The sequence below is a fragment of the Cavia porcellus genome, unplaced genomic scaffold, assembly GCF_034190915.1.
Source record: "Cavia porcellus strain 051 isolate PalLab524CR breed Dunkin Hartley unplaced genomic scaffold, mCavPor4.1 scaffold_17, whole genome shotgun sequence".
Taxonomy (NCBI): domain Eukaryota; kingdom Metazoa; phylum Chordata; class Mammalia; order Rodentia; family Caviidae; genus Cavia; species Cavia porcellus.
This window is the reverse complement of record NW_026947500.1, coordinates 71,999,369-72,021,496: the sequence shown is the minus strand read 5'-3', so window position 1 is coordinate 72,021,496 and position 22,128 is coordinate 71,999,369. Positions and strand designations below refer to the sequence as shown.

Sequence of the window (22,128 nt, the reverse complement as noted above, 5' to 3'; positions counted from 1 at the left end):
GAGGTGCCACGCTCAGCACACGCGCGCTGCGAACTGTACACCTTTATTCGTGGAAAATGGAATGCCTCGTTAACAGAAACCTGGGCGTAAAAACGGCAGGACAGGGGCGAGTTTGTTACAGAGCGCGTTCACGTCGCCCACCACGGCAATCTAGTAGCGGCGGGTGAAGTGCGGGTAGGGGTGAGGGTGAGGGTGAGGGTGCGGGGCTCTGCTGGCCCGGTCCTGGCCGGTCACTCCGCCGCCCTCCAGGCTTCCGCCCGGTACCACGTGGCCCTGGGAGTGTGCGCCCTGCGCGAAGCCGCCGCGCCTACGAGAGAGCGGGATCCTGCGGGCACTGCTCTGGCCGAGTCCCCGCTCCTGCGTCCCCGGGACGGCACAGGGCTGCGCGCTAAGCTGCTCCTGGGCTCCTTTCCACTCCCCTGGACACAGGGCAGACGGAGGGAGGGAGGGAGCCTGGGGCGCGGCCGCACTGCTTACCCCGCCACGCCGCCCCGACTTGCCGCGTGCCCCGGCCCCGAGGGTCCGCTCAGGCCCCGCTCGGCACCTGCAAGAGAAGTGGTTTACAAACCCAGCCCTGCCCTGCACGCCAGGGATCCCCCTGCGCTCCCCACGTACCTGGCCAGCGCGTGTGCTCCCGGCCAACGACGCCTGTGTCCACTGCACCCTGCCAGGCACGCGCCGGGGGCTCCTCCAGCCGCGGGCTGTGCTCAGCCCAGTCTCGTCCGCCCCTGTGTGGGATAAAGGGGTCAGCGGCCAGCTGCAGGCCAATGTGTGGTGTGGACGCAGGAGCCCAGCAAGGTGGGTGGGAGCGGGAAGGCCACGACCTGGCTGCACTGGACAGGCCAAGGGCCGTGAGAGGGGACTCCGGTGCAGGGCCAGGACCCCGGAGCCGGCATGGGGCTCAGGGCGCAGGGCGCTCCGAGCAGTGAGCACCGTTCTGCTCTTCTCTGAGCCCCGGGCTGGCTCTGTACACCCAGGCCAGGCCGAGGACTCAGCTCAGCAGTACGGGCCTGAGCTTGGTTTCCAGTGCCCCCATAAATAAATAAATAAAAATAAATAAGTAAATTACTCAAGGCAAAAGGCGGGAGAGGCAGCTGGGGGATGGCACCTGCCCTAGCTGGGACTGTCACCAGCGCTTCAAAAACAAAGACCAACCCAGAAAGAGAGAAAGCGGCTGCAGCCAGGGCGGCAGCCCCCCGGCCCACAGCGGAGCACTGCCGCCCACTCCCGCCGGACTCAGAGCCGGGGCTGGCCACAGGCGGGAGGGCACATGGCCAGTCCGGCGCCCAGACAGAGGTGTCCATCAAGAGCTACAGGACAGGCATGGCCACGCATGCACCCAAAGGCCCCTGGGCAACAGTGTGGAGACGGATCGTGCCGAGCTGGCGGGAAGAAGGACTTGGGGGCCAGCTCCCCACACAGACGCTGCCCCTCACCAGCAGGAGGGCCCTGGTGCCCCTGGAGGCCCCTCACCTGGGAGGCGGCGGCAGCCCCCGCCCGTCACTCAGCCTCTTGTCGGAGCCATAGCCGCCCCAGCCGTCTCGTGAGTCCCGGCTGTGGCGCTCAGGGTGTGCTCCGTGGCCGTGGCGCTCGTCCATGTAGTGCTACAGAGTGGAGGGACAAGGGGACACTGGGGCCTGGCAGGGTACCTAGTCTGACACTGCACACGTGGGGACAGCCGACACCCTGGGAGAAGCATCGAGCCGATGCCCAGCCTGCCCTCCTCAGCCAGGGATTGAGGCCGCTGGTGTGGCCGCCCTCTCGATGTGCCGAGTCCCCGGCCGCACTCACCTGCCCGTCTCGCTCACCCATCCCTGGCCGGGCCCCTTCCCTCCTGCGGAAGGAACAGAGCACGCTGGAGCCACGCTGCTGCCCGAGGGAAGCGCTCGGCCAGGGGACGCAGGTGGGGACTGTGAGTACTGGACAGTGGACATCGGGGCCTCCATGCCTGGGTGCCCGCAGCCCTGCGGCCTCAGGCCGCCCCATCAGAGCCCTCCCTGCTGCCCCCCAGGAGGTGGAACCTCGAGGGCCCAGGCAGCACAGTGCTCTCAGAGGTCGGTGTCTCTGCATAGAGCTGGGTCTCCATGGCCAGCAGAGGGGACTGGGGTGGCATCAGAGTAGAGAAGTCCAAGGGGCAGTGCGCTCCCGGGGTTCCCCCCACTGTTCCCATGTCCACATCCCTAACCCAACCTGTGGTCACCAGGGGGTTCCAGGCCCAACGAGGACCAGCGGCCCAGTGGGCACTCCTGGGAGAGGAGCAGTGACCCCTACCATCCGCAAGGGGGTCCACAAGGGGCTGCCCTGTGTCGGGCGTGGTGCTGTGCAGCAGGGGTGGTGACAGAAGTGACCCTGAGTGCCCACCACCCAGAGTCCCGAGGGCGGCCAGTGCGGGACGCTGACCTGTCGGCGCCGTGGTCCTGGTACTGGCCCCGGTCGCGGTGGTCGAAATCGTGGAAGCGGTGATCGGGCCGGGGGAAGTCAGCACGGTACCTGTCCTCCAGGGCCACTCGCTTACTGTCCGGCCAGTAGGCGTCCTCTCGCCTATTTGCGTTTCAGAGGTGTGAAGCTCGGGTGTGACCCAAGCAGGCGCGGGGCTGGCCTCCAAGCACCCCACGCCCACCGCTCGGGGCTCATAACCTGAAAGCCCCCAGACTGCCTGCCAGAGGCCCAGGGCACCGCTGTGACAGCGATGACGGCCATGCGGGGACGCCCAACTCCACCCATGGTCCACCCGGGTCTGTGCGAAGCCGAGGGGAGGTCGGGCTGCAGGGAGCGCGCTCCGCTTAGAGCCCTCGACGCGCCCACCTGTCCGGCTCGTCCACCTGTCCGGCTCGCCCACCTGTCCAGCTCGTAGGGCCGCCGCAGCGCGGGCCGCCGCTCCTGCTCGTAGCGCAGCTGCTCCTGCTGGCGCCGCAGCTCCTCTCGCTCGCGGTGGATGCGCTCCTGCTCCTTCCTGCGCTCGCGCTCCACGCGCATGCGCTCGCGCTCCAGCCGCTCCCGCTCCATGCGCTCCCGCTCCAGCCGCTGGCGCTGGCACTCCAGGTGCAGCCGCTCGCGCTGCAGCCGCGCCTTCTCCTTGCGCTCGTGCAGGGCCTCCAGCCGCTGCTCCCGCTCGCGCTGCTCCCGCTCCCTGCGGGGGAGCCCCGTCAGCCGCTGCCATGCGGGGGCGCTGCCCGCGGAGGACCTGGGCTGGCTGCGGTGGCGCCTCGGGCAGACAGTACGCACCGCGGAGCGCAGGAGGGAGCTTCCAGCCGCCTGTCTGTCCCCGCCACCGTCACACCCTCCGTGCCCGCAAAGGCTCCAATAGGAAGCCAGGGCCAGAAGCCCGCCAGTGCGGCAGAAGGCATGAGGGACCCACGCCCTCGAAGGAAGCGTCCCGAGGGACCGGGGCCCAGGGGCCCCTGCTGCGGGGTGTCTGGACCCCGCCCAGCCTCCTGCCTCGCCGGGGGGGGGGGGGGGGGGGGGGGGGGGGGCCTGCGCTGCAGCTGTGCCCGCGCCTCGCAGATCGCATCTCGGAGAGGGCTCTGCTACATCCCCCAGGCTGGGCCGGAGGTGGCGCCCTTCCTGTCTCAGCCTCCCAGCGCACTTCGGCTTCTGGAAAGGGCTCCCTCCCTAGCAGGCGCCGCTGAGTCTGACAAGCTGGCCTGAGAACCAGGCAGCTTGGGTTGGGGCGTGCAGGGCAGCAGAGGACGCGGCAGGTCAGAGCCAGCCCCTCAGCCCCCAGGGACCCGGGAGCCCCGGTCCGGCTGCGCCCCTGCCCCGTTCGGCCCGGAAGGCGGCGTCCCCACTCACCGCCGCCGCTCCGTCTCCCGGATCTCCCGCTCCCGCTGGCGCTGGCGCTCGCGCTCCCGCTGCTCCTTGATCTTGTCGAAGGACAGGATGTCCCGCTGCTCCTTGCTCTCCGACTTGCGGTCCTGGCTCTTGGAGCTCTGCGTGGTGCAGTGGGCAGCGGGTCACGGCGCAGCATGCGACAGCAAGGTGCACACGCGTCAGGGACCGCGGCCTGGGAAGCTGCCACCCCGACGGGACAGGCGCCTCAGGTGCCAGCAACATGGTGGCAGCGCAGCTCTCCACAGGCCAGGGCCGGCGCGGGCTGTGACCGACTCAGCCCCCAAGCAGCCTGGCCGCTCACTCCCGGGCGCTGGCTCCACACTTCCGTTTTTATTCAGTAGTTAAGACACATGGCTTGCTTCGGTTCAGGCTCTTCCTGCCATTCGGCCTGGCCTGGAGCTCACTGTATCACCCGGGCGGCCTCAGAGTCACGGTGACCCTCCGGCCTCAGCTCCCAAGTGCTGGAATTACAGGTGTGCGCCGCCACACCCAGCCAAAAGGCGCATTTAATTACAAAACAGTCACCAGGGATTCAGCTCCGCGGCCTAAGCGCCTGCCTGGCAAGTACAATGTCCTCAGTTTGATCCTGGTACACAAATAAAAACCTGCGACCAAACCGATGAGCACGGAAGCTGCACCTGGGGCAGGGCAGCCAGGACGGCACAGGCACCTGCCACCTGGGAGGCCCAGCTGTACCAGCTGCCCAGGCCGTGGGTCTCGTCCACAGCCCGCCACTGCCCACCAGTGCCAGGAGGCAGGCTGATGGCCAGTGTCACCTTTCTGCTGCTGGCCCAGGCCCCCGGTACCCCTGACACAGACCTGGCCAAATATTTCCCTGCAGAGCAGTGCTCCTGAGGATGTTCCAGCATCCGGGACACCCTGGCCCTGGGACGGGGCCCAAGGGGAACCCCGACTCCACTCCTGACGGGCGGCTCCCCCAAGCTGGCCGCACCCAGGGCCTCTGGATGGGTGGAGGCGGGGCACTTCCTTCCCTGAGTGGGACAGGAGTCAGGTATAAAATGCCGAGCACTGGGATGGTGGCCCAGGCCTGGCAGCACAGCACCCCAGAGGCTGAGGCAGGAGGATCGGAACTGTTCAAACCCTGCCTGGGCTGGGGACGGAACCTTGTGAAGGCGCTGCCTTCCACCCCCAGTACTCTCCCGTCTCCCCACCCGAAGAGGCAGAACCAGGCTCAGCCACACAGCACGCAAGGAGCCAGGCATGGCGGCGCACTTCTGTTCCACCAGCATTCAGGAGGCCGAGGCAGGAGAACTGCTGCACGGTCCAAGGGGGTCTGGGTCACACAGTGAGACCCTGCCTCAAACCATCAGAGGTCAAGGGTCCTTTCTGTTGGTGTCTTCCCGCAACTTCTCCGTCCTGCTCCATCTCTGTGTAACCCCAGAGGAGGGGAACTGCAGCCTAACAGAACCCCACTCGCTTCCCTGTGGCTGTGTGACGCCGGGGGATGGAACCAGGGCCTCCCTCTTGTCACGCCAACACCTGCTCCTAAGCATGCGCACTGCACGCTCCGTGCCCTCAGGTGAGCATGTTTTCCATGAACACCCAGCAGCTGGCCAGGCTGAGGCCTTGATTTGATTTGTTTTCTTTGATCGCATTCCGTAGCCCATGCTGGCCCCAAACTCACAGCAACCCTCCTGCCTCAGCCTCCCAGTGCTGAGATTGCAGGTGCATGCCACCGTCCTAGCTGGTGTGCACCGTGTTGGAGTGGAGGAAGTGTGAGGAAGCGCTGTTTGGTTTGGCTGGGGGCGCACCTGAGCCTCGAGGTGCCCCAGGACACCGTGCAGGCGCTCCCATTCCCTCAGGGGGACCCAATAAGACCCGCCGGGTGTATCTGGGGCTGGCTCTGCCCGACAGCCGGTCCTCCAGGAGCCAGCTGGGGCACGTGCTGAGGCGGGGCCAGGACTCGGTTGTGCACCCCCACATGCTAAGGCCACCGGCACGCCTCCCCAGCTCGGCATGAGGGACCCCGTCCCAGCAATCCCTGGGGCCCAGCCTTGGAAAACTGGCGAGACCTGGTCTCCAAAAAGGGGCAGGGGATGTAATTCAACGTGTTCAACCCACAGACTGCCCACTGCCTACGCGGCCAGTGGGCCTACACGACCCGGAGCGGAAGCAGCAGGCACTCACCCGCTCCTTGGACCTGCTGGCGGTCTTCACGCTGATGACAGGCTCGCCCTTGGACTTGTCCATCACCACTGTGCGCTCTGTGCCTCTGCTTCCTGCTGGGAGGGAGACAGGTAGCACCTCAGCTCCCACAGCCCCGCCTCGAGCCCCCGCACTGGGACACCGTGGGCCCTGCACCCCGGGGAAGCGTGCGGCCACCCTGTGCACGGCCCGCACTGTGCCCCCCATCTCCACACAGCGTGGGATCTGGGTCAGGGCCTGGGGCCCGGGTGGCTGGCCAACGGGAGTGGCATAGCTGGGCTCGGCCGACACTGCGGTGGGAAGCAGCCCTGCAGAACCCCAAATCATTTGGGGCGATTTCTGTGATGCCGAACATTTGCAAAGCCTATTAACAGGGAACGCTGGTAAATCCCCAAGCAGCCGGCCCCGCTGGGGCTCCAGGGGCCCAGTGTGTCCCTGCCTTCTTTAAGAAGGGTTGGGTCATTTTCTGCCGCACACGAGGAGCTGCACACCAATCTGCTGGCCCAGAGCTGGTGAACTTTATTACAGGCAGCAGGACGGGCGCCTCCCTGACAGAGCTCCTGCGGCGGGCGCGTCTGCGGCGAGCTCTCAGCTCTCTCTCTGCTGCTTGAGCATCCGGGTCTTACTACGCCCCAGCTCTGACTCCAACTCTCCTGCCTCGGCCTCCCGCAGCTGGGACCACCCACGCCCAGCGGTCCTCTGTGAGCTGCGAGCCCCCCGAGGGCCCCCCTCCAGGTCTCTCTGGCCACCCGCCTGAGCCCTGGGCCACTTACAAGCCCCCACGGTCACCTGACTTAGTGACTCTGGCCTGGTCTGCAGGTCCTGCTTTCAGCTCGTCCTGGTCTTTTTCTTCCTTTTTAATGTCTTCTGGCTTTTTCTCTTCCTTTTTCTCAGCCTTCTCTTCCTTCTTGATCACGGTTCTAAGTAAAACATGGATGCCGCACCTGAGTGCCCAACGGTCCAGCACAGGGTGGCCTGTTCCCCTGGCTGCCCTGTGTCCTTGTTGCAGGCCCGAGAATGGCTGCGGTCACCGGTCTGTGCCATCGCCCTGGACAGAACCCTTTTCAGATGCAGCCCGAGTTCCCACCGAGTGAGTCCTGGTCTGCGCATGCCCAGAGGTTCAGCTAGAGACTGCCGCCTCCCAGGGGAGCGGAGACCCTGCCAGCTGCCAGCCACTTATGATCCGATCCGTTCCCCTACGTATGTGGGAAATGTCACTTCTAAGTGCTCCCCGATGGTGCGGCACGGAGCAAAGCCAGCGTAGGGAGCAGGCGGCCCCCTGCCCGGCCAACGCCTGCACCCCGAACTGGGAGAGTTCACAGGGCACGCGGGGTGCAGAGGCAGCCTCGCTGAGGGGCTCAGCTGCAGAAGGGCACAAAGGAGTGCGCAAGCTCCGCTTCCTGGTAAAGCCTGGAGCCAGCTGTTAGGTCAGTGAGGCCCAGGGGGGCCAAGGGGAGACCCAGGGCCTCCCGCGCACTAGGCAAGAGCTCTGCCTGTTCCCTTCCCAGCCCTCTCCTGTGTGTGTGTACCAGGACTCTAACTCAGGACCTGGAACTTGTCAGGCAGGCCCTTATGCCCCAGCCCTTTTCTTGTTTTTTGAAGCAGGGTCTTGCTGTGTAGTCTAAGATCCTCCTGCCTCAGCCTCCTGAATGCCAGAATTACAGGTGTGGACGACCACAGCCAGCCAGCCCTTTGTGGTTTTTTGGAGACAGGGTCTCACTGTACAGGTCCAGCTGACCTTGGACTCCCTCCCACCCTCCTGCCCGGCCAGCTGAGTGCCGCTCCCACAGGTCTGCAGCAGGCTGGGGTAAAACAGCCGAAACCTACCGCCCAGGAAAGGCCGCGGGGCAGAAGAGCCACGCAGGCTAAGCGCTGGCCTTGCCACTTCCTGGCAGCCCTGGTGTGGGCCAGCAGACACTTGCCGGCCGGCCCTTGTCACCCCCCTTCCCACAGCCACACTGGACGCTGGAAAGCGCACGCCCAGGACACGAGGACTGCCAGCCGCCCCCATCCAAACCAAGTTTGTTTCTCCACAGTGCGGATGGGCTGCTTCCCCCTGAACAACCTGTTACAGAACCAGAGCCCTCCTCCCACCGAGGCAGGTCACAGCCCTCCCAGCCGGCTCTGGGCAGCAGCCCTGCGGGGTGTGGTGGTGCATGCTGGCATCCTAGCCTGCCTACACCGTGGGACTTCTCAGCCACCCCCAAAGTCCTTGTGAACACCGATGACATCCACAGAGATGTTTACTCCGCACTTTCTCTCGAGTGAACCACCACCAAGACGGGATTAGTGTCGGCCCAAGGGCTCCGTTCTGAGACCGGACACGGGACAGTGAAGTATGCAGACAACCCGTGCTCCGCACCTCTCGCCCGAGCCTGACCTCTACCACGTGCACCCCCAAAGCCAGTCTGCAGACCTGACGGGAGGATGTGGACCCCTCGGCCATGGGGTGGGAGACACATGGCCCACCCTGGCAGAAGGCGGCACTGCAGGCCCCCAGGGAGTTTTAATTTTTGACCTAAGCAATGCAAACCCCCCAATCTGCCGCATACGGCACTGATGACCAGCTCAAGGTCGCCCTGCAGGTTGCGTCCCCCTGACAGCGTGCTATCTTTGGAAAACTGGGTTTGTAGCAGTTTCAGTGGTTAAAAGCAAGAAGGGCACAAAAATAGATGCAGAGAGGGAAGTGATGCCACGCCAGGCCCCAGGATGCCGGGAAGGAAAACAGAGGCTTTCGTCTTAGGAGGGCGTCTTTCAAGTGCCACCGAGTGCTGCCCACCCCGCCAGGGACCACCCTGCCCTTGGCAGGCCACGGACGCCTGACCCCAGGCTCGGGGGCTGGGACTGCCCTGAGAGGCCGGGCTCGCGCCCACTGTGGGGTCCCGGGGCTGCAGTCCCCCACCACCCCACCTTACTTTTCAACCTTGACCTCCACAGGGTGATGCCGCTCGGTGCTGGACGGCTTCTCCTTCTTCACCTCGCACTCTCTCCTGTCGGACAGCTTCTTCCCCGCAGGTTCGTTTTTGGCCTGAAACGCAGGACGGGCAGAGCCAAGATGGCAACCAGAGCCTGCGCTTTGTCAACCCCGCAAGCCTCGACAGCCGCGCGCGGCCTCACCTTCTCCACGGAGATCATCCTGCCGTGCAGCTCCGTCCTGTGCAGGTGGCTGATGCACTTGGTGGCCTCCTCCGCCGTGGACATGGTGACGAAGCCGTAGCAGCGGGCCCCGGGACTCCGGGCGTTGGTCACCACCTTGGCGCCCACCACCTGCCAGGAAGAGGGAGCCCTTTCTGTCACCCGAGCAATGGGAGCCTCACGTCGCTAACCTGCTGAGGGACGCGCGGGTTGTTTCTGCTCTCAGCTGCTTCCCCAGACGGGGCGCTGCGTGGCCACCTGGGAACCAGCTCTAAGGGGCATCTGTCAAACACTGCTTCTGACACCAGGCACCCTCACGGGGAGCGTGGCCGCCAACTTCCCCCCGCAGCTTACTATAGACTCCAGCGCTGGCCTGTGGGGCACAGACGGGCCTGACACACTGCTGGGCCCCTGCGGGCACCGTCACACCCGGGGGAGGGCAGCACCAGCACCCCACACCCTAGACCACGGGCGCCTGGCACACACATGCTTGTCACTGCCTTCTGCTTGCAGTTTCCAGACCCCAGGCGGGGAGGAGAAACTGAGGCAGGTTTCCGCTGAGTAGAAACAGAGCTGAGATCCTGAGACCCAGAGTAAAAATTGTAGATCTGGGGCCAGGGACTTAGCTCAGCAGCTTAAGTCCCGGCCTGAAGAGCAGGAGGTCATGAGTTTGATGCCCCATGCCAAAATAAACCAAAAACACCAAAACAGTAAACAAAAAACAAAAATACTGCAGATGGGAGTGGCAGACTCGAGGAGAGGTGCAGAGATGTGCTCCTAAGCTGGGCACGTGGGCCAGGGAGTGCCCTCAAGGGGCACCAAGAACCCCAGGCTCCTCTCGGCCTGGGAGGGGAGCCAAGCTCCCAGTTCACAGGTCAGGCACAGCACTGGAAGGCCACTGCCCCAGGAGCGAGGCCAAATCAGCCCCCAGGAAGGGCTGCTGGGACCCCGAGTCACAAAGCAAGGCTCAGAAGATTCGAGCCCTTCTAAGTCACCAGGCTATGTCCCAGAGAAAAAGGCACACCAGGATGGCACGCCAGGCCAAACTCACAGCTGGACACCCCATCCAATGCGCTGTGCGTTGAACACCAAATCATCACTGGACTTGAAGCGGAGGAAAGGGTACTCGCAATGCAGAGACCCAGACAACACGACGGACCCGCGGCTGCCACAGACGCTAGCACTAGCAGCGGAGAACTAAGATGCTATTTCAGCTGGACGTGGTGCACCAGCTACTTGGGAGACTGAGGCAAGAGGATGGCAAGTTCAGGCCAACCCGGGCAGCTCAGCAGGACGGCGTCTCAGAATGACACCAAGACTGGCGTGGCCCAGCGCCGCAGGGCGGGTGAAGGCAGGACAGGCTCACTGAGGCGGAGCCGCCAGGTGCGGCTGAGCCGGGCGGGCAGAGTGGAAAGCACTGGCCAACCGCAGACCGGGAGACGGAAGCAAGTGTCACCCAGCCAGGGCCAGAACAACTGACACTCGGGACACACACTGCCATTCCCAGAGAACAGCCATGAACGCGGGCGCTGGCGCTTTCCTGTCACTTCAGCACTTAGCCAATGTCGTCTCCAATAAAAAGGCTGATGCTGTGCTCAGTGTGCAGGGCTGGGCTTAGTCACCAGGACTGGGCGGAGAGACAGTAAACGAACAAAAACAGAGTGACTGTAAGCCAAAAGCCACATGGACAGTCCAAAATGGCACCTGAACAAGAAAAGAAAAAATGTCGAAGGATAACAGAGTGATACAGATGCACGACTCAGTCCATCGATGCTGGCTTTAAAAGCTCACCTTCCCGGCCGAGCACGAAGCTCAGCGGCCAGCGCCGACCAGGTTACCCAGCATGTGCGAGGCCCTGGACTCCACCCCCAGGGTCCCCCAAAGCGTGCCTTCTCTTCAGGCACTCAAAGCAGAAAGGGGCAAGGGTCTGGAGCATCGGGAAGAGGCAGAAAGGACAGCGGCCTTGCACCACTCCCAAAGGGCTGGTCAGCTGCAGCAAGCCACCTCCTCTCTGCAGATGTGGGGCCCAGTGTTCTGGGCTCTGCTGGACACCAAGGAACACAGTGCACACATTTGTACCAGCAACAAAACCCTGTGTCTTCCCCAGATGGGGAACTGATCCAGAATGATGCTGGCTCAGAGCTAAGAGGATCACCACCTGAAACACCCAATGGCACACGGTCCTGATGGTTAAAGTCACCCTGACCAAGTGACAAGGACACAGACTGAGGAATGAGGTCACTGCACAAAATCCCGGCGTTCTCCCCAGATCCTGCACCTTGCTGACAGGACGAGGTCCTGAGCTGCCCCCACCAGCTCCACCTCGGGGGCCAGGGCAGTGTTCTCTCCCAGGACACCACTGCTCCCCCCTGTCCTGAGGTGTGCGATGCCAGCCTCCTGCACAGCACACTGCATCCCAGTATCTACCTCCCACTGACACGTGCGTGGCAGGCAGCAGAGGTGGCAAGGCTCCTACTGCTGGGCAGACAGAGCCAGGGACAGCAGCTCCTGGAAGGACTAATCGCCAGGATGGGTGGGAACATCCAGACGGACCCTGCGCACTGCACTGCACCCACGCAGGCCCGAGGCCTGAGGCCCTGACCCTGTCCCTGTGACGCCAGCTGCTCGGGGCCAGGGGCCAGGGCCACCCGCCAGCATTGGGCTCCGCCTCTGCTTTCATTTTCTTGGTGATACCAGGAGTTGAACTCAGGGCCTTTGCACTGAACCACACCTCTAGGTGTTCTTTAGATTCTGAGACAGGGTCTTGCTAAGTGATAGAGCTGGCCAGGCTGGACCTGCTTCTTCTGCCTGAGCTGCTGGGTGCTGGGATGACAGGTGTGCACTGACAAGCCCAGTCTTTTTCTTTAAGTTAAACACCCACAAATGGGAACCAATGGAGCTGGCAGCACGGAACCAGCGCATCTGCAAGTCTCTCCTGGGGCCTGGGCCCGGGGTCCAGCCTGGTTGGCAGCACCTACCTTTCCATATTTGCTGAACAGGCTCTTGAGGTCAGTTGCGCGTGTGGTGGAGGACAGTCCACTGACCCACAGGTTCCGTCCAGAGCTGCTGCTGACCCGGCCTGGCATGAAAGGGGGGCTGTCACACACAGCCTCTCAGGGGACAGAAAGCACCCGCCTCATGATGTGGCCTTTGCAGCCCTGGCTGTGTCAACCCCCGCCTCCACTGCCCACACCAGAGGCGGAACTGAGAGGCTGGCTCTGCAGGGGCGGAGCCTTGGGATGGTCACAGGTGACAGACCCACTTGCTGCCACAGGTGGCACAGTGCTCCTAGCTTGGGAAGCGACTGTCACCATCCAGCCAGTGACAAGGAGGAGGACACGCAAGATGCAGATGCCCCCAGACTGACAATTTCGCTCATTGGAACCATGGAGGATCAAGTCCCACAGCCTATAACCAAGGAGTGAGTGTGCGTGGCCCCAACTCCTAACGCACTCTGGGCAGGGGCCTCCAGCCGCCTGTGGGCCACCGTACCTTTTTCATCCTTAATGACTGGCTTTATATCTTTTTCTTCCTTAAAAGAGCTAGAGACAAAAATTCATGTTACTCACACAAGAAAACAACAAAAGCAAACTAAATTAAAAGCATGATATGTACTAAAACTGAATACCTACCAGTTATTAGTCTGAAATAAAACCCTTACACTTGTATCCTGTGTGAGCTTATATTGGAAAATCTGACCCGAAAACTACAGTGTCAGATTTGTCAAAGTCAAGTCAATTAAGCTGAAGGTAACGATTAATGACAATTTAAGAACGCAACCATGGTAGGTTGAGGAAAAAGAAATCAAATCACCCATTAAAAATACACAGAGAAATAAAGCATCGTTTGGAAGTAAGCTACAATTTCGGCAGTCTGGCCGGCCAATTGCAGGGCAGCTTATGTGTGTCATAATGACCAATGAAAGGAGATAGCGTCTGGTCTAAAACTGAGAAACAACAAACCTCATGTTCTGATCAGCGCCCTCACTGGCTGAGGACTCTTTAGGAGCCGGAGGGACTTCATTACAAGCGTCAAACTCAAACTTCTTCACGTCTTCCTTGCTATCCCGGGGCTCCGGGCTCGCGGCTTCCGCGGGCGCGTCCGCCGGCTCCTGGCCACCGGCCCGCGGCGGCTCGGAGGCCGCGCTACTCTGCTCAACTGGCTTCTCTAGCCCTACAGGCTCACAGTCCGGCCGCGCGCCTCCGCCTCCGCCTGCGCCCGGCTGCTCCGCGGGCTCCCTTTTCACTACCGCTAACGGGGTGTCTGCCTCGCTCCACTGAGCGCGGGTCGACTCGCGGGCCAAATCTAAATCTCCCTCCTCCTCCTCCTCTTCCTCCTCTTCCTCCTGCTCCTGCTCCTGCTCTTCTTCCTCTTCCTCTTCCGCCGGGGCGCTGCCAAAAAGGTCCTCTTCCTCCGCCAGCTTCCTGTCTGGCCCCACGCTACTTGTATCCTGTGCAAATGGCTGCTCCAGCTCGGAACCTTCTTCTTTTACTGGCTCAGATTTACAAGTTTCCCCCAAAATGTCGAGTATTTTCTCATTTTCTACGGATTTAACAGGAATAGAATGGCACAAGGTTTAATTACCAGGGAAATAAAGCAATCACAAATGTGGAAGTGGCACGGCTGCCGCACTAACACGCAGAGCACCGCTAGCTACACAGAGATTGGAAAACCCGCGGGGACACACAGTTACGCTGCACCCTACCTGCGCTCCGACCGTGCTACGCCAGCCTCTAGCTACGGGAGAGCAGCGCCCGACGCCCCTACACCCCAGCTGCTCCGCGCAGCCTTCTTCCTGCCGGCTGCTCTTCGAGTCTGGCTCTTGCGACTCAGTGTCCAAGTCCTCGGCTCGGAGCCGATCGAGTCCCGTCTCGGGACGGCTGCCTTCCCGTCGTTGGGCTGCGCTCAGCCGACAGTTCAGCAGGGCTCTTCCGTGTTTGGCGGGAGAAAGGCGGTTGGAGGGAACAGCAGGCTGGGAGTTTCCTCGAAGAAGCCCCGCGCTTGTCTTCGGGGACCCAGCCCCTTCCTGGGCGGCGCGAGCCCTGACGCCAGCTCAGCCTGCCTCTACTGCGGTCACCGACCGGCTACGGTCAGATATCACAAGATCTGCCTCGGGCGCGGTTGAGCACATGGCGCGATCCCGGGACACCACTTAAAGGCCACCGAGCATGGCGGGTGGGGTGGAAAGCACCCCGGCGTCTCCTCGCCACTTGGCCCGGCCCGCACAGATCTGGTGATATGCGAGGGTTTCCAATCTCTGACCCTGGAGGACCTGCACTGCCCACCGCTACGGTGATTCACAAGACTACACACAGCTGAAGGTCCACACAGCGCTCACATGGGACCAGCGGAACCCTGCGAACCGCACTGTCGCGCTCCTCTTACAGTACCTGGCTCTGGGAGAGGCTCCTCCATGTCCTAAGGGGAGACAAGAGCAAGCGCGCACGTCACCGGGACAGCCGGGACAGCCGCACGGGGACACTTCCCCAGGAAACACCTCTGAAAGAGCCCTGTCCTGGGAGCGCTGTGCGGTCCATGGCCGGCCAAGCTGAGCTCCAGCCCAGCTGCCACACCCAGCGGTCCCCACAGCGCTCGGGTCAAAGCATAGATCAGCCACACGGCCAGCCATCGGCCATCCCCTCCCCCGGGCTCAAGAAGGAGACCCCTCCCCGAGCAGTGGTTTGCAAGCAGAGCCGGCTACGCTAACGGACCTGCCTTGAGCTGGCCGAGCTCCCCCACCGCCCGGCTCAGCACAGCAGGTGCTGCCTTCCCGGCTCTCGGGGGCCGCAGTGGCGGGCTCCGGGGCCCTGCAGCTGCCCCGCCCTCCCCGTGCAGAACAGCCACGGAAGCCCAGGGCGCCAGCTCACCGGGGTCTCTTTGAAGTCCAGCGCCGGAGCTTCCAGCGGGCTCTCAAAGCCTTCCGCGTCCACCTGAAAGAGGAAGGGAAGTCCTTGCTTGGAGGCCAGCGCTGTGGCCCAGGGCTGCTCCGCCCCGCTGTCCAGGTCACCTGCGCTCCCGCCTGTCCCCATCACGCCTGCCCCCTGGCACCTCCCTCCCTTCCGTTGCACACACACACCGGCGCCCGGCGCTGGCTGAAGGGAAAACGGGCCCGCTGGGCTGTTTGCACGCCCTGGCCCCTCACACACGCCCATCCACGTCCCCCTAACTCCACATCACTAGCTGGATTCTGGGTGCTTTATTCACAGGTGCATTTTTTTTTTTTTGAGACCCCGTCTTGGGGCCAGGGGTTTAGCTCCGTGGCAAAAGCACCTGCCTGGCAAGCGTGAGGCTGTGAGTTTGATCCCCGGTCTCTCCCCTCAACAAAAAAATGCTAGAGATATGGTCTCACTATGTAGTCCACAGTGGCCGTGGACACGCTGCAACCCTCCTGCTTCAGCCTCCCAAGTGCTGGGATTGCAGGCATGGGCCACCATCCCTGGCTTTACGGTGTACCTTCAACCTCCAGGCCTTCATTACCCGCCTCTTTTTCCCACTGAGACAGGCTCTCACAATGTGGTCCAGGCTGGCCTGTAGCTCCGTGTAGCCCAGGCTGCCTCTGAAGTCCCAGCAATCCTCTTGCCCCAGTCCCCGTGCTGGCATTACAGGTGTGCGCCACCATGCCTGGCACAACATGAATTTAAATGGATCATGTCCAAATGGGGGAAGTGGCACCTTCGGATCCACTAACATTGAAGACCCTCATCTGCTCCTGTGAAAAACAAAGACATCTCTCTCCCTCTCTAGTTATGAACCTAGAGCCCAGACACCTCCGGGCGTCGGGCACACACCTTCCCGAGCAGTGCCAACCCAGGGGGCCACCTCACCGTGGCTTGGGGTACCCACTGCCTGTTTCCCATCCCCTCATTGGGCGTGGGACAGCCGCAGTTGGTTATGCTCTGCCTAAAAAGCTCTTCCTCCAAGGTGGAAAATTTTGATACTTCCACGAACAAGGAAGAGCCCCCGACCACCAGAGCGGCCCTGCCAGGTGGGTCAGGTTAAATCGCACTCGGCTGGCTCTGGAGTGTGTGCCTGTTAGTCGCAGCATTCTGGGAAGCTGAGGCAGGAAGGCTGTGCACTTGAGAACCTTACCTCCAACACAAGACAGGGCTAGGAATGTAACTCACTGCAAAGGCCTTTAAAATCACTGCAAAGGCCTTTAAAATATGTTTTTAAAAACACCAAAAGTACTATTTCTTGAACCAGACGCACTGGCACATGCCTGTCACCCCAGCTACTCGGGAGGCAGAGGCAGGCAGATCACGGGAACCATCCCCAGGCGGGTCTGCCTGCCACTGTATCACTGTGACGTTTAGGGAGAGTCCTCTGACCGAAACACCCTAAAGTCCCCGTCAGGTCTAGGCAGCCAGGCTGGCCGGCACGGGGGCTGGGCTGGGGCGCTCTCCCTGGGGACTCGGCCCGGCCCCCCGCACACCGCGCACCTCCAAGTTACCTACAGCGTGTCCCGGGAGCTGAGCGGGAAGCGGGCCCAGCTGCGCGGCCACGCACTCTTTACTGTCGCAGAGGGGGGCGAGAATGCCGTTGTCGCCGCCGCCGCCGTCCTCTTCCCCGAAATCGGGGGCACTGCTGTCCTCGGCTTCAGCCTCATCTAACACACTCATGTCCACCATGTCCATGCTCTGCAGGTGCTCCAAACCCGCGTCCACATCCTCCTGGGAGGGGGACGGCGCGTCAGCCACCGCGGTGGACAGCCGCGGGTGCTCCGGCTCCCGGGACACCGCCTACCTGGCCGTCTCTGCAGTCCTCCTCCAGGCCGTTGTCCTCTGTGCCCTCCTCCTCCATCTTCTGTCCTAACCCCAGGAGAATTGTCTCATCAGGCGACCCTCAAGAGCTGGCCTCCCGCTTAGTGTCCACACCAAGTGGACACTCAGTCTCAATCCCAGAACAGTCACCAGGGGACACACAGCGGCCTGCGCTGTTGCTGGGAATCCCACCTACGCCTGTGCGCAGTGCCCTCGGCTGGGGGGGGGCTGAGACCTCGGGCAAGGGTCGCGGCTTTGCGATTTTCACAAGACAGCCGAGCAGCTCAGACTCCCCACAGGGTCAGGACTACCTGCCCCATGAGGAAAAGTGAGTCGCAGCTAAAAGCAAGCGTCTTTCCACCACCGGCCAAGCCGCCCACACGATGCCCGTGAGCACCCACAGGAGAGCACACCCCGGCTACTGCCCCATTCACCATCTGGGCTCCCCCCACGGGCCCGGGAAAACCCACACAGGCCACGCAGCCGAGGCCTGCTGCAGCTCGGAGCCGGGGAGCTCCTGTACAGGGCTGGAGGCAGCGACAAGAAACCCCAACTCAAGAGGAGGCAGAGGCTCCGGGGCTCCCGTCTCCTGGCCCTAGAATGCATGCAGCCTTGGTGCCAGCCGGCAAGGCGCTGCAGACGCGGGCAGAAACCACCGCCCCTTCCCGCCCGCAGCAGGTGGACGGGGCAGGCAGGCGTGCTCGATGGGCGCACACAGCTGGACAGCGCCGGTCACCACAACGGGACAACAGCCACCCACGAGGGGAACAGGTAGTCAGCTCTGCTGCCTGCGGGCGCTCCGTGACAGCTGGGGGCGCCCCGCGAGCCAGGCGGCCTGAAAAGGCTGTGCTCTGGCAGAGCAGTGACACAGGACAAGCCTAGGCACGGAGCACCAGAGGAGCAGGAGCCCGCCGGGCGTGACGGGCACACCTGCGGTCCCAGCACTCCGGAGGCCGAGGCAGGAGGGGGCCGTTTAGGACCCCACGGGCGGGCAGCTGGGGGGCAAAGCCTGGTGCGTGTCCCCAGGAGCACGCCTGCTAGATGGAAAGGACTACGGGAGGCCCCCACCGGCGTGTCTGCACACACACAAGTGAGGCCGCCACGTGCGAGGCGAGGGGCCGGGCCTGACTCCCCGAGGCCCGAGCTCATGCTCGCACGCGCTTTTCACGTCCCCAAGTGCTCTCTCAATGTTTTGTTTAAAAACTAAGAAAAGCGAGCACAAGGACCCTCCCTGTGACTGGCACAGGCCCGGCCCGCGCCCAGCCCATGCAGCCGGCACCCAGGGACATCCACGCGGGCTGGCCACACGGGTCAGCGGGGTTCCACCTGGGAGCGCCCCACGCCATCCTCACCCAGCCCCCCCCCCCGCCCCCATGCCATGCTCGGAGCTCTGCGTGCCCACAGCGCCCAGGGCAGGAGCAGCAGGGACGAAGTCCACCGCCCCGCCAGTAGAGGGCACCCCACAGCACCAACCCGACCCAGAATCGGCATCTGGCGTGGCTGGGGGGGCCTTCCTGTCCACAGGTCCCCCCACTCTGTGGACACTGCCCGACGTCTCCTGAGCTCCCCTCTGTCGCCAGCCCCGCAGATCAGGCCTGTACTCCCCATGCTGACCCTCTGCCCGGGGAGCAGCCTGGGCCTGCCCGAGGCCCCGCATCCTGAGCTGGGCTGCGAGCAGAAACCCAGACCCGTGTTTGGAGTTCCAGCAGCCGCCACTGGCACGGCACCCCGGCGAAGGGCTGGTAAACCCTGTAAACAACGCTGGCAGCAGCCGAGCACCACTGCTGGTGCGTCCCGAGCTCGCAGTTAAATGAGTGCATCCGTCAGTTTCCCTGGGAGGCTGAGGCAGGAAGCTCAAGATTGAGGCAGCCCGGGCAAGCCAGCACCACCTGACTTCAGAAACTGAAAAACAATGGGCGGCCATGTAGCCGGGCGCTTGCCTACCAGGGCTCCAAGAAGGTTTACACTGCAGTGCGCTTTCCTCACTATGCAGAAACCCTCGGCGACGGTGGCTAACTGCCGGCCAGGCAGCAGAGCCGCTGGCGCACTCACTGGTGGCAGCGGCTCTCCCGCCCTCCCCCTGCTCAGTGCTAGCCGAGACCCCAGTGCTTCGGCGACAACAGACACAGCCAGGTCTCAGCGGTGAATCCGAGCCCGAATTCCTTACGCTGCCTCGCTGAAAACCTTTGGCAGTTAACACGTGCACTAGCTTTAAACCTGTCCTGAAGAGGCTGCTCTAGAAGCTTCTCAAGAAGAGACGTTGTTGGAAGGGCTACGATTGCACTGCTTTTGACTTTTGGTCTGAGACAGGGTCTCACTACGCAGCTCAGGCTGATCTTGAATTCAGTCTGTCACCAAGGCATGCTGGCTTTGGACTCAGCAACCCTGCCTCAGCCTCCCGAGTGCTGGGGTGACAGGCGTGCCCCACGACGCCTGGCTGAATTTCGGCTTTCTAGGCAGCTGTTCTCGCTACCTGAATTTAGCATCTCTTCCTACAATAGGCACTGAGGGAATTTCTATGTGGCACCTTCCAGAAAACACGTTTGGCCGGAGAACCAGCTCTGCCCTTACGACACACAGGCGCTGGCATGGTGAAAGACAGAACTAAGCCCAGCACTCAAAGTCTTAAGTGACTGTCCTTGTCACTAGAAATCTAAGGACAGAGCTAAGCAGGACAGCCAAGGCTTCAAAGCCACGCACTTAGATGGTTCTGACGACAGCTGACTCCAGCCACAGCGAGCAACGGAGCACTGACCCAGGGAAACCATCACAGGAGAAGAAACCGTCACAGAACACCACACTGTGTGATTGCCACCACGCAAAAGGTCCAGGAAAAGCAGACCTAGGGAGGCTCAAAGCAGATTCGCGGCTGTCACGAGCTGTGGGGAAAACACTACGGGAATGTGTGTCCTCCTCGGATGACAGGAACGTTCCAGAACAGGCAGGAGATGCTGGGCGCGTGGCCTGTGGGTACTCGGAGAACACTGAACCGCGCATCTGAGGTGCAGTGTAAGAGCTTACACATCATCATTTTTTTCTTTCTTTCTTTCTTTTTTTTTTTTCCGGTACCGAGAATCAAACTCACAACCACCTGCTTGCAAGGCAGGTGCTTATGCCGCTGAGCTAAATCCCCAGCCCCGTACATCATTTTTTGAGACAGGGTCTTGCTGTGCAGTTCAGGCTGTCCTTAAAGTACGCAGCCCAAGCTGGTCTCGAAATTGCAGCGATCCTGTCTCAGCCTCCAAGTGCTAGAATCAAAGCTACGCGCCACCGTGCCTGAGATTGTTTCTTTTCTTTTTGACACAGAAACTCACTACGTGGCTCACGCTGGTCTGAACTCATGGTGATTCTCCTGCTTCAGTCTCCCCGGTGCCAGTGGTACAAGCCTATGGCACCAGGCCCAGTTTCACCTTGTTAAAACAAAATGACAAGGTCTGGAGGTGGCATCAGGGACAGAACGCACAGTTAGCACCTGCGAGGCTCTGGTGTGGTTCCAGCACGCAGAGGGCCAGGAGGCGACCTGCTCTGGACCCTAGGGAAGCCAGTCGCCCTCCGCCTTGGGTTGATGGCATTGCCCATCACGGGGAAGGAAGGGAGCCAGGCAGAGGCAGCACCTGTGGCAAGGACGGGCCGGGGCAGCTGTGCTCTTTGCTCTGCCCTCGCCTAAGATGCGGGTGTAGCTGTGAGTTCGCCTCAGCACCCCGAGCCGCTGGCAGCTACCTTTAGCGCATCTCTTTGGCGTCCTCCTGCTGGCGGCCTCCAGCCCGATGCCAAGCTCGGCAGGGTCTCGCCCCTCCTCCTTGAGGGCCTGGAGGGAAGAAACGCATTTTTACCCCGTTACTTATTAAGAGCTTGCGGGCACACCTTGTCCTCCTCCACAACACGGAGGCAGCCTCGGTGTTTCGCAAACAGTCCACACCGCTTCCAGGTATGTGGGTCGCAACCCCAAGGCACTCGAACCCGGTGCAACTTGGCTCTGTCCAAATGACAGAGGACAGGGCTGCTGGGAGCCTGGCTGCGGAATTCAGGTCCCTGAGCACTCCCGAAAGGCCGCTCATCCCTGTGACACCCAACCCTGGACATGTCGCTGGACTTTGGAGGCAGTCTCGTTACACAACCCAGGCTGGCCTGGAGCGTGCACTGGCGGAGAGCCTCCTGCTTCGGCTGAGATCGCCGGAGTGCCCCAGCTTTCCCGGTTTGCAACCCTACTAAAGTCACAAGCGGAGCCAGGACTCTGCGGCGGTGAGAAGACCCCGGCACAGGCGTAGTGAGCAGGTGGTTTTCTCTATGAGGCATTTCAGTCCCCCCTCTTGCCTGTTCCAGGCCTGAGAAATCATCAGATTCCCTCTCCCCCAGCTGTGGCCACCCGCGTGTCAGCACACGTGTCAACTGCTCTGAAGTTGAGAGCAAAAACACAGGTCTGGGTCACCAGAGGGGCACAGGGAGGTGCAATCCCATGCACCCTAAGGAGAGTGCTCAGAGAGGTGACAGCACCTTCAGCCCCACGGTCCTCGATGGAAGCGGCCTGTGCAAAGGGCCTGGGGCAGCGACAAGCCCCGCCCCCTCCCACGGAACGCAGATGCCCACTCTGCAGAGGAGCAAAGTGAGGTGCGGAGGTGAGGTGGGATGGGGAGGCACCTGCTCAAGGTCACCTGTCCAAGTGTCCACTCCAAGCCCAGGGAGATGTCCAGGGCCACTCCGCAAGTCACCCAGAGCCCTGAGCGCTCCTAGGCGCGACGGGCCGGAAAGAGCCCGGGCAGCGCGGCACAGAGAGGGCCAGCGGCGGCCAAGGTCACACAGCGGGGACCCGGGGCCTGCAGGCGGCGGCCAGGAGGGCGCCCAGAGCCCCGGGATCGCGGTGACAGGCCGGGTCGCCGCGCCACCTCACCTTCTTGAGTCGCTCCATCAGGACGCTCTTGTTGCCACCAGTGTCCAAATTTCGCTTCTTTAGCTCCGCCCGCAGGTCAATCACGCGCAACTCGCTGAGCCGCCGGGTTCCGGGCTCCGAGGAGCCCAAGCCCAGAACAGCAGTGCCGGCGCCCGAGTCGCCCGACACTGTCAGGGGTTCCGCCATCCTCGCGACGGTGGGTCAGCCCCTCACCGCCGGCGGCTGTAGCGGTTCTGTGCACAAAATGGCGCCGCCTAAGAGGAAAACGCACTCGCTTCCTCCCGCCCCGCTTTGCGGCCGCGCATGCGTACTGCCCCATGAGCGGTCTCGGCCTCAGGCACTCTCGCT

General features: G+C 62.5%; 1 protein-coding gene across 4 annotated transcripts; it reads right to left on the bottom strand.

Annotated features, from left to right (window-relative positions):
• Positions 1-27: 27 nt before the first annotated feature.
• On the bottom strand, positions 28-22,047 carry Safb2 (scaffold attachment factor B2). 4 transcript variants are annotated; one of them, XM_063228797.1, is made up of 21 exons: positions 21,781-22,047; positions 20,613-20,700; positions 16,876-16,940; positions 16,572-16,802; positions 15,000-15,062; positions 14,523-14,550; positions 13,095-13,674; positions 12,625-12,674; positions 12,111-12,211; positions 9,115-9,264; positions 8,913-9,025; positions 6,787-6,917; positions 5,980-6,074; positions 3,793-3,929; positions 2,840-3,130; positions 2,401-2,541; positions 1,792-1,834; positions 1,474-1,604; positions 616-728; positions 478-544; positions 28-307 (listed from the first exon to the last, which is right to left on the bottom strand). In XM_063228797.1, exons 1-21 carry the CDS (start codon positions 21,964-21,966, stop codon positions 151-153), a joined length of 2,961 nt encoding a protein of 986 aa, XP_063084867.1. In that variant the 5' UTR covers positions 21,967-22,047; the 3' UTR covers positions 28-150. The 4 variants fall into 4 exon arrangements, with proteins under 4 accessions (XP_063084867.1, XP_063084868.1, XP_013001769.1 ...); XM_063228798.1 differs by having other exon boundaries at positions 16,587-16,802; positions 21,781-22,046; XM_013146315.3 differs by having other exon boundaries at positions 5,980-6,071; positions 21,781-22,045.
• Positions 22,048-22,128: the final 81 nt, after the last annotated feature.

What these genes read in the sequence shown, in the direction of transcription:
- Safb2 (XM_063228797.1), bottom strand. Translation starts at nt 21,966, where the DNA reads ATGGCGGAACCCCTGACAGTGTCGGGCGACTCGGGCGCCGGCACTGCT. An exon ending in AGGACTGCAGAGACGGCCAG is followed by an intron (nt 16,803 to 16,875) that starts GTAGGCGGTGTC and finishes TCCCCCTCCCAG; the next exon opens with GAGGATGTGGACGCGGGTTT. An exon ending in GGAGCACACGCGCTGGCCAG is followed by an intron (nt 545 to 615) that starts GTACGTGGGGAG and finishes CTTCTCTTGCAG; the next exon opens with GTGCCGAGCGGGGCCTGAGC.